General features: G+C 39.1%; 1 protein-coding gene across 1 annotated transcript in view; it reads right to left on the bottom strand.

Moving 5' to 3' along the window:
- The window catches only part of wdr20.L (WD repeat domain 20 L homeolog), a 33,773-nt gene extending 22,744 nt beyond the window's left edge, over positions 1-11,029 (bottom strand). The window contains exon 1 of the mRNA XM_018230565.2: positions 10,694-11,029. Within this exon, the coding sequence (XP_018086054.1) occupies positions 10,694-10,942 (249 nt within the window). The 5' untranslated portion in view covers positions 10,943-11,029. The remainder of the gene's footprint in view (positions 1-10,693) is intronic.
- Positions 11,030-12,127: the final 1,098 nt, after the last annotated feature.

The following is a 12,127-nucleotide window of genomic DNA, read 5'->3' as shown; positions in this document are numbered from 1 at the left end:
GGTCCCTAAACCTCTAAGTTAATGGCTTTTGGTAAATCTACAGAACAGGCAAGAGATGAAAATCCACTGGAAGGTAATCCGATTGAAATCAGTGGGGGGGAATCTGCGGGGGCCCCAACTGCCAGCATTCCTAAATGCTGAAAAACAGAATTTGGATCTGCACAATTATTAGCAAACAGAATCAGGGCTATATGCAGACATTTTACATTTGGCAATATACATAACTACAGTTTCTGGCTCTGCGTGTCTTTTAAAGGGTGTTGTTCTTCAAATTAATTTTTAGTATGATGGATGATGAGCTATATTCTGAAACAATGTGCAATTGGTTTCCTTTTTTTTTTTATTTGTGGTTTTTGAGTTATTTAGCTTTTTATTCAGCAGCTCTCCAGTTTGCAGTTTTAGCCCAATTTCGTACAAATTACCCTAGCAACCTTGCACTGATTTGAATAAGAGACTGGAATATGAACAGGAGAGGGCCTGAATAGAAAGATGAGTAATAAAAAAATAGCAATATAACAAGTTTGTAGTCTTACAGATGATTTGTTTTGAGATGGGGTCAGTGGTCCCCATTTGCAAGCTGGAACTTAATAAAGGACAAAAGAAAAGTTGCTAAGAATTAGCCATTCTAGAACATACTAAAAGTTAAAGAGGAACCTTATCCCTTTAAAAGAACAATAACACAGAAAAATTAAAGTGCTTTAAAGTAATTAAAATATAATGTTCTATTGCCCTGTACTAGTAAAACAGGTGTTTACTTCAGAAACACTACTATAGTTGACATAAATAAGCTGCTGGGCATGCATTTCGGCACAGAAATCCGCAGCATGTGTCGACGCAATTATTCCCGGTGCAGGCAAGGAAGGGGTGGATTCCTGTCCTAGGAGCAGATCCATGTGTGGCATTAGCCTACGGCAAAAGGCTCAATTTGAACAGTAGACACAGATAAACTGCACAGAACACAATGGGGCTCATTTATCAACACTGGACATATTTGCCCGTGGGCAGTTACCTATAGCAACCAATCAGTGATTATCTTTTTAAAGCCTGCTGCAAGTAGTATCATGAATGCAGCAATTTGATTGGTTGCTATGGGTTACTGCCCATGGGCAAATTTGCCCAGTGTTGATAAATGACCCCCAATGTATTTTTGGCCAAGGCTAATATGACAATGAGCCGTGCACAGTGTACACTGGGCCCTATGGAGGTCTGTTTGATGAGGACCACATCAACATCAGATGGGATTTTCAAACCTGCCCAATGACATCCAGGAGATTTTCGGCCAGATATAGCACAGGCAGGCATGTCTGAGGCCCCCAATAAGTTGATGACTCCGTATGAAGGGCCAAAGTCTGCAGCTTTCATTCATTTAATATGATGTAAAGCAGTGCAGTCCAAGAATATAGGCCTTACTGCTGGAAAAGCACTTTTTTGAGCTTACGAGGAATCGTTCATGGTGCACATGTGATGATTCAATTTCCTTCTTGGCAATCAACCATGGCTTGAATTAGTTTTATGGTGGGGACTCTAGATATGTTCCGAGGATCAGAGCTTGTGTGCCACAGGACAAAGCAGGATCAAATATTGGTTGTCTGAAAGACTCATTAACGTTTAGCACACTGCTGTTCTAAATACCTGATTTAACAAGAGTGAAAGATATTTGGAGGGTTAGCCAAGGAAAAGTAAACACATACACTGAACTGAGATATCATAAACTAAACACTAAAAGCGCTGGTTTTAAAGCACTGCCATTGAAGTCGCTGATCAGATCCAGCTACAGATTGTGGGTCAGGCAGGTTCAGGCCAGCAAACATTTTTCTTGAAAGTTGCAGGTAGGTGGTGACTCTTCCCAAGGCCCTTCCCCATGAGCTCAGCAGCTTTTGCACCTTTGATATTTGTCCTCCACCAATCTGTTGGACCTGTCAGCCCAGCCCCCGAAATGGTGGGTTGGATCAGGTACAGGTTGGGGCTGGACATGCACATCATTAGATATCCACTAACTCCCCTTTCAGCGTCTAATCTCTCTTCACTCTCTCTTATTGCAGGAGTCTTTGGTGGGGCTCCTTTAGCCTAGATTTACCTAGAAGATGTATTGGAGCTCATTTTTTCCATAATCACCAGACAATCTTGTCTCTCTACATGACAGATTTGTTACAAAGTCAGTTATTTAGTTAAATTTTGTTTGAGCTGGCATCAGTTATTTCAGGGAGCTCTGATAGCTCTATTAAGAAAGGGAGCCTCCCAAAAAGATACATTAGATCTGTCAGTTAAAATCAGACTCCTTACACCAGCATGAAGACTCTTAGAAACTCAAAATAGAATAAAGTAAACAGGATTACCATAAAAAATCCAAACCTCAGTATTGTTCATCTGATATAAATCCAAACCCTTAAAGTCATATGACTAAGGCTCTGGATAAATTATAAATCTTTGTTCACAGATGATGCCATTTTTTAATTTTATTCAAATTTGGATTTGGTTCCATATTCAGGCAATGGAATTTTGTGGACACATCAGCAAAAAAACAAAATGGATGTGTGTTTATTTGTGTGTGTATATCCATACACACGTTTGGGACATCTGTACAGGACTTTAGCCTGTGCTAACTGAAGAAGACATGAGGTCCAGGTGTGCCACCCTAGCCCAACAGCCATGAGAGTAGTTAAACAGCAAAGTGGGGAAAATCTCCATTAAAACTGCCCGATTACTAAAGAAAATGATTATGTTATTTAGCTCATCCAGGTGATAAAAATGAGGGGTCAGCCATAACTAGGGAATGCTTCAGTCAAACACCATGTTACAGGTCTAGATGTGGACCCCTTATCATAAAGGGCCCAGGGAAAATGATTCTTTAGCCCATTTATGATTAGAACCCGTCTATCAGTAAGTGCAAAGAGAACCTTTAATGAAAACCAGCTTACCATATGAACACATAATGGTACTGTCATCTCTTGTATTTTAAAGATATGTGAAATATGAGCCAAATCAGTCAACCACGAATCCAACAGCCAGCAACATCTGCCTATGTAAATTCACTATTTAGTGAGCCATCACACTAGGATTGGCAGGATGTAAGTAGTTCCTCGAGGCTTTTATATATAGTATAAAACAGGCCTGGACTGGGAGTCAAAATAGGCCCTGCCATTCCAAGTACACAGAGGCCCAAACAGCCCCCTACCAGCCCACACAGCCTCCTACCAGCCCACTATATGGTAACTTTCTATGGAACCATACAGCAGCCCCTCTGGCATTTGCCAGAACCCACAGATTGCCAGTCCGGGCCTGGTATAAAACAGCACAACTTAGAAGTGCATAAAGATACACGTGTGCTAAATAAAACAGCAGAACATAGTTTTTTTATTTTTTTATTTTCCCCATCAATTAAGACTCATGGGACCACTACCTGTTGATCTGAACAAGATATTGCCATGTTTCTATTGCCTGTAGGCATCAGTCATTTGCAATTTCTGACTGCTCAGTCACATGGAGAGATGTGATAAAAACAAGAGTGCTGCTGTACTTTAGTCCCTTTATGTTATTTCAAAATGGGTGAGGAAGAGTTGCCCTGACAAAATCCCTGCATGCAATGCTGTAAAGCAAGAATACCTAGTGAAGATAAGAAAAAAAGCATAGGTGTGATGTCCCAAGCTACTCACCTAATGTAACAAAATATTCAGTGATAACTAATGCTGTGCTGTGTATTATATATACATATGCTCTAGGTGAAGTTTTTACTTGCATGAAATTCTTGGTCTGTCAAGTTCTTGTAGGTCACATTTCAAACTGAACTGTGTACAAAGTTAATAAGTGTGCTGAGCATATAAGACACATTTTGTTCTGTTATAACAACATTATACTAATTAGCTATTTATGTAGCAATCACATGCTTTGTATGCCTGTTCTTCCAGAGTAGAACAAGTGCACTCCTATTTCCTAATGCTATTGATTGATAAATCAAAGCAAACCTTCCACAATTGTTCCCCCAATAATCTGGTTCCAAGAAGGCAATTTCATAATAGCTTGTGGACGAGGTTAGCCATCATGCCTCCATCTTTCAAATTTATGTTCAGATATTTAAAAGGGATGGTTCACCTTTAAATTAAAGTAGCATGTTATATTATATGTTATAGAAAGGTGAATACTAAACAATTTTTCAATTGGCCTTCATATTTTCCTTTTTACAGTTTAATTTGCCTTCTTCGAACTCTTTGCAGCTTGCAAATGGGGGTCACTGCCCCCATCTAAAATTGCATGCTCTATAAGGCTACAAATGTATCATTACTAATTTTTATTAATCATATTATATTACATTAATTATATTATATTCAGACCCTCTCCTATTCATTGTCCAGTCTCTTATACAAATCAATGATTGGTTGCTAGGGTAATTTGGACCCTAGCAACCAGATTGCTGAAAAAAAAATTCCAAAATGAATCAGTTAATAGTGCTGCATGGACAGCTCACCGTTTAGAAGAAATGTAAACAAAATCAAAATGGGAAAAACTGCACATACACTGCAGCTATTTCCTTTTCTTATTTCTAGTATTTTCTTTTCATTTGATTAGCAATAAATTCCTCATGAAGCTAAATGCCCAGTTGCCAACGTATTTGCATATGTGGTGTTTGATTTCTCCTCCATTATACAGTTGCACAGACTGTCTCCCTGCACCAGCTACCTGAACACATCTTTGTCAAAGGAATACGGTAGTAAGTGTAAATGTAGTTGATTCACAGTTTATGATCCCTCCCAGCAGCAACAAATGCATCCACCCTCAATGCCTTCCTACTGTTGCTTGCACTAATGTGTTGCCCATTAAGTCTGCTAAGGAATGATCTAGCAAAGAAATATAAAACTCTATCTAAAAAGGTAATACCACCCAAGTAAAAAAATAAAATGTTTATATATATATATATATATATTATATATATATATATATATATATATATATATATATATATATATATATATATATATATATATACATATATACATATATACATATATACATATATACACACATATACACACACACACAGTATAATAATACTATGTTATATATATACACACACAGTATAATAATTACTATAATAATAAATATAATATAATAAATATAATAAAGAAACTAATTAATACATTAAAATTGGTCGGTAAGAATTTTAAACAGTGGAATTTTCCACTGCAGAATCCATTTTATGCAGTGTTTATATAATTGTATTATTGTATTATATTCTGCATCACAGATTTCCTCCCTCCGATTATTGCATGTACATGAGCCACTTTCTCCGAATATTTCCTTTTATTGCCTCAGCCGAGGAAAGCAATAGGTCAGCTTCTATTCCTATTCAGAACTGCAAATGTGCTCCAGGAATATCAAAATCACACAATGACTTCAATCTTTTGTAGTTTGTATATGAAACTATGGACAGTAATTCACAGAGAATCATTTATGGGGATTTTACGGATAATTCACTGCTTTTGAGCATTATATAGTGAATAAAGTACCCCCTTTTGTAAAATATAAGGATATTATAAGTTACCGAGGAGTTTCATGACCATATAAAAACACGAGGCCGAAGGCCGAGTGTTTTTATACAGGTCATGGAACTCCGAGGTAACTTCTAATATCCTCATATTTTACAACTGGGGGTACTTTATTTATTATAATACACAAATTTCAATGAGTCATGTGACAGAAATTACATCAGAACTCACCGTTTATAACTGATGACATCAGAACTCACCGTTTATAAGGATATAATTTACAGGATATTCATGGCTTTTGTGTATTATATAAAAATATACAGTACCTATCCTTAGGCTCCACCATGGAGACAATTATTGGGCTGAATTAATCCACAGGCCGAAAACCAGCCCCATGTGGCAAGCAAGGCTGAGAGAAGCGGATCTGCTCATTGCCTCTACTCTTATTTATTTAAATCCGATCAGCCTGTGTGCACTCACACACAGACGAGCTGAAGCTGAGGCGAAAGGAGGCATCTCTAAGCTGACCTGAGCTTCAACTCCAGTTTTTGTGTGTGAGCGCACACAGGCTGATCAGATTCTAATCAATGGAGCAGGGGGCACTGAGCAAATCTGCTTCTCTCAGCCTGCAAAAATACACAGTCTGGGAACGGCTAGAACAGTCAGCCTATGCTATATAGGCTGACTATAGGTTTAGCTTTATTTGCCTTTTTCTCAAAACTCGTGTGTGTGTGTGTACTTTTACTCCTATTCATAGACCAGTCTCTTATTCACATCAAAGTCTGGTTGCTAGGGTAATTTGGACAGTAGCAACCAGATCGATATTGAAACTGGAGAGCTGCTAAACAACTCAAAGCTTATTAAAAATGAAAACCAACTGTTTTAGAATATTACTTTCTACATAAGGGATAAAGCTAAAGTTTGATCCTTAAATAGAGGCTTTTTAAATAGATAATTGCACTTACTGTTTAACCTAATTTTATATTACGTTTGCCCCAGAGTGCTACCACCAAAAACAAAGCTATTGAAAGAACTGCAATAACCATATAAAGGTCAGACATTAATATGCAAGGTAACAAGGTCAATGATTTAGTCTAAAACTAATCAAATAGATTTAGAAAGAACACTGATGAAAGCGTCAGGTGTTCTATAAGGTTCCCTTTGCTTAAGGGTAGGACTACACACTGGTTTTCGGCGCAATCCGACAAAACGCCGGCATCAAGTCGCATGCAAAGGAAATAAGGTAAGTGAATGCTTTGTCGGATGAAGTCGCAGCTTTAATTCGATGCAACACGACTGTCGGATCAACACTGTGACTTCATCCGACATTTCTACCTCTTACCTTATTTCCGTCACATGCGATTTGACGCCGGCGTTTTGTCGCAGTGTGTCGGATCACGCCAAAAACGTCCATGTAGTCCTACCCTTAGTCTAATCAAGGGTTTCCCCCAACTGAAGGCAAAGCTGCAAAGATTTTACAGACCCGGCACAGACTTTTTGAGGTGCCAATTTTAATCTCCTAGTGTTAAAAAGTAATTTTCCCATCTGTTTTTTCTACTCTCCCATAAACAACCATATCACCAAAGTCCTTCTCTCGTAAAGGGGTTAACTTTTAGTATGATGTAGAGAGTGATATTCTGATACCATTTGCTTTTCATTTTTTATAATTTGTGGTTTTTGAGTTATTTAGCTTTTTATTCAGCGGCTCTCCAGTTTGCAATTTTAGCAATCTGGTTGCTATGGACCAATTATCAAATCTGGGAAAAGATGGCGACTGTGAACTCTGTGGACAGGACCTGCGCAGAGGGGTGAGTAACAAGTTAGGGGCATTTGCCCAGGGGGACAGGTAGGCCAGGGTGGAGTAGGGAGGGATTTTTGCACCCAGGGGGCTTCCTTCTCCTTTAAGCTATTGAGTGTGATTTTGCACTGTATAAAAAGCTAAATAACTCAAAAACCACAAATAATAAAACATGAAAACTAATTGCAAATTGTCCCAGAATATACCTCTCTACAGCATACTAAAAAAGTCAAGTCAAAGGCAAACAACCCTTTTAATATTGCTGTACAAAGAATATACAAAAACACAGATTACATACAAATACTACCCAAACCAGGAGGTAAAGATGCTGCCCATTTGAGCTTTCAACTGAAAAGGTTGGTTATGAGAATAAGGGTCTATTTATTAAAATAAATTTCTGGTCGAGATTTTAAAAGGGAAAAAACTAAAAAATGTTGAGATTTATTATACCCCAAAGCTGCTAAAAATCCAAATCCAAAAATACTCCACCTAAAACCTGTTGAGGTCATGTATAAGTCATTGGCAGATGTCCCTTTTACATTTTGAAGATTTGTGATCTGCGCTGGGTTAAGACCGATCATCTGAAAAATGTAGGCGTTTTCAGGTAACAACTGAAACGTGCAGCATGCAAGAAAACATACAACAGTTGTGCATACATTGTAGGACACACAACATTTAACTGAATTACATTTTTTGAGAAATACAGATTTAAGCTACAAAACTAAATACTCAAAAGTCCCAAATGTTTTACAGAACAAAAACATAAGTTGAAGCACTCCAAAATAATTGTACATATAGACCAGGATATTTTAACATATATTAATGAAGCACCAACAGATTACACAGCGCTATACAATAAATGGGTGTATACACAGAATATACAAATTGCAAACAAAAAAAAAAACAACCAATAAAAGAGGGACTAAATAAATGTTACATCCCAAGTGCCCTCCACCCCCTGGGCTGGCATATTTGCTTGTTATTGTTACTTTTTATAAGTAGGCTTACTATTCAGGCCCCCTCCTATTCATACTACACTCCCATTCAAACCACTGGCTGGTTACTAGCGTAAATTAGACCCTAGCAACTAAAATGCCTTATGGAAAAAAAAAAAAAACAACTAAATAATTCCAAATATAAAAACTGAAGACTGATTGCAGATTGTCTCAAAATATCTAGCTGAAATTAAATTAAAAGGTGAACTACCCCTTTATGACTAAAAATTTGATATTTTATAAAAATACATTGTTAAAATGACCACTGTTAAGCATGCATGCCCATTATTCCCTGCAAAGAACAATGCCAAAGGATTACAGTTTCATTTGCAAGGTAATCTGAACAGCCTGCACACACACACAGAGTGGAGCTGAAGCTGAGGTCAGCCCAAATAACAAAATGAGGCATCTCTGGGCTGACCTCAGCTTCAGCTCCGCTGTGTATGATCGCACACAGGCTGATTGGTTTCTAATCAATGGAGCAGATCTGCTTCTCTCAGTCTGTAAACATAAACAGGCTGAGAACAGCTGGAGAATTCAGCCTGTGTGCGCATAGCCTTAAGCTCTTTGGAACACACACTTCTAAACACCAACTCCATGGATTGAGGTGCTATTTTCAACAATGATATACTTGCCAAGTTTGCAATATTAAAGTTAACCTTTAAGTTAACTTTAAATGTGTTAAAGAATATTATAATTCTAAACAACTTTTCAACTGGCCTTCATTATTTATAGTTTTTGAATTATTTGCCTTCTTCTTCTGTCTCTTTCCAGCTTTCAAACTGGGGTCACTGACCCCATCTGAAAAACAAATGCTTCGTAAGGGTACAAATGTATTGCTATTGCTCTTTTTAACACTCATCTTTCTATTCATACCCTCTCCTATTAATATTCCGGTCTCTTATTTAAATCAGTGCATGGTTGATAGGGTAATTTAAAAGGGTAATTTGGACCATAGCAACCAGATTGCTGAATTGCAGTCTGAAGAGCTGCTGAATAAAAAGCTAAATAACTGGAAAAAAAAATCAGAAATTAAGATCAATTGCAAATTGTCCCAGAATATCACTCTCTACATTATACTAAAAGTTAATTTAATAGTGAGCAACCCCTTTAAGCAACATCAAATTCCAAAGTATCACATATGTGATATTCAGTCAACCAAATCTTTTAAGCTCCGGCAGATAAATCAACATGAAGATTTGAAAACAGCATGCCAATTCCAGACTGGCAATCTATAGATTATGGCAATTGCCAGAAAAGGGGCTTCTGTAAGATGCCATAGACTCAGTAAGGACCTTCCAACATGCAATAAAGTCTAAGGCCAATTAAAATAAATAAACTAGTAAGAGCATCGTATGAGTTTTTACCAATGCAATAAGAATCATTAAGGACAAATAAGTTCAATGTTCCCCATGATAAACAATGGTAACACAATTCTAGTGTAAGTGCATGTAACTAAATTACACCAGTTTTGCTTGGAAATTTGACTTCATAAGTATACATGGGTTAACTGTGCACACCCATTCACACATACAAAATTTACAATTACCTACTTAATCGAGCTCCGGCAGAAATACCTTAACTTCTTATGACGGGCATGGGATAAACTTAGCCTCTTAATAGCATTTGACGGGTTATGTTAATCTCTGATCTACAGTGTCTGAATCTAAAGCCAGAATCAACTGAATCATTAGCACATAATCTGACACTACAAGAGAACGGTGACGTTCTGCATAATAGGCTCAAGAATTTCAGTAAACACATCACATCCGTCACACATCAGTCGCTGTACAACTACAACTCCCAGAATCCCTGTATAAGCTACATGTGGGAGTCTGGACAATCGCTAGAGGTACAAAGGTTAATCTCTCTGGTAATTGTGCCAACAAAGATGTTCTCCGCTTGAATATGTGATGTTAGTCAATCCACTAGGGTTAGGATTTACAATATCCAATATCACAGCAGAGTGACTAGACTACATGTCCCACTATCTCCACCCAGCCTTAACAGTAGTTTGTGCCATGTTTGCACTAGTGCAAGGGTAACCCATAGCAAACCATTGATTGTTTTGCTTTCATCAGGCTAGTAGAGCAAATCCCTAACTGATTGCTATGGGTTACCTCGCTAGGGCACGTTTGCAATTAGATCAGTAACTGAAGTGGAAATGTTTGGATGCAGAGTGTTAAATGAAACAGCACAAAGCTGAGAATAGCAGGACAAGTGCCACCCAGTGGGGACGCTGCACATGGGGCCATGTCACTTCTCCCAGCACGAAGGAGGTGTCAACCTATGGCAGCAGGTGACACGGGACCGCCCCACGCACTCTGCCCCGTCCTGTAAACCTTCTCGCTTTCACCTCACGGTGTCCATCACAGCAGCAAAGAGCAGGGGGAAAACAAACACCAAGCCCCTAGCGTTACCTTTCTGACGCCTTTGTATATGTAGAAATACAGCTCCCGGCCCACATTGAAGCAGATCCTGTCCCCGTTCCCGGACTGATCGTTGACGTTCACGAAGGAGACCTTGACCGGATTAGAACCCTGCGAGTTAAACGGCACCCGGTTGGGGCGGCTGTATTCAGAGTGAGAGAGGAGCTTGTAAAGGCCTTCCCGGGTAGTGAATTGGGTTTTAATTTCGTTCATTTCCTTCCCTCCTCCCTCCGCCGCCATCTTGGAAAGCAGCTCTCATCCTGCCAAATACCCGGATCTCTCGCGCTGCGCATGCGTTAACTCAACCACCGAGCCCTGAAGCGGTGCTTAGTTTACAAGTTAGCCCAATCTCTCTCCAAATGGGCGTGCCCACACTGGCGTCATAAAGATCCCTGTTTATGCGCACTGGGCTATGGGTTGCTTAGGTTTCCTTAGCGCCCTCGTATGATAGTTAGAAGTAGTGCTCAGTAAAGTGGAGATTGGTTTTTGGAGAAGTCTGAAATCTATGCATAATAAAATAAACTATATAATATACAGGAAACGTTTTCAATTCTTTTTTACTTATTTATTAAAGGGAAACTCCGGCTTCCAAACCAAAATTTGATAAAGAGGCCACATAACACAGAAACCCCTAATATACCCATCTCAGTTACCTGTTTCTTCAAAAAGTATGAATAAATGCCATTTTCTATGCTGAAATCCAGCTGTTTAACAGTTCTTCTCTTTCTGCATCGTTTCAAAATCCTGGCAGGTAAGGAGGGACTAAACACTGATGTTACAAATTGTAACAACTTCTCCACAGTTTACAGATAGGGATGTCGCGGACTGTTCGCCGGCGAACTTGTGCGCGCGAACATCGGCTGTTCGCGTCCGCCGCAAGTTCGCGAACGTCGCGCGACGTTCGCCAATAGGCGTTCGCGTCAAAATCGTTCGACCATTCGACCATTCGATCCCTTAAATCGAAGGATTTTCGTTCGAATCGAACGATCGAAGCCATTGGATTGAATGAAATCATTCGATCGAATGGCTTCGATCGTTCGATTCGAACGAAAATCGTTCGATCGAACGATTAAAATCCTTCGATCGTTCGAATCGAACGATTTTCGGATGTTCGAAGTTCGCGAACTGTTCGCATTTTTTGCCGGTGTTCGCGAACGGCGTTCGCGAACACATTATCGGCGGTTCGCTACATCCCTATTTACAGACAGCATGCAGGCACTACATAACCCACAATGCATTGCACTGTGATGTTCCTTTCCTTGTTGAAATCACGTGTGCAGGGAATTGTGGGGTTTGGAGGATGCAGGCTGGGGATAGATGTAAGGAACGCATTTTAGGACATCCTGCAGCGAAATACCTGTCCTTTATGCAATGTCCTATGCCGTCAAAATGGCACATCGGTTGCTTTTACCGTCACTCATCGTC

This window comes from Xenopus laevis, chromosome 8L, assembly GCF_017654675.1.
Source record: "Xenopus laevis strain J_2021 chromosome 8L, Xenopus_laevis_v10.1, whole genome shotgun sequence".
NCBI classification, from domain to species: Eukaryota; Metazoa; Chordata; class Amphibia; order Anura; family Pipidae; genus Xenopus; species Xenopus laevis.
Note: the sequence above shows the minus strand (reverse complement) of the source record. Positions and strands in the feature narration are given on the sequence as shown.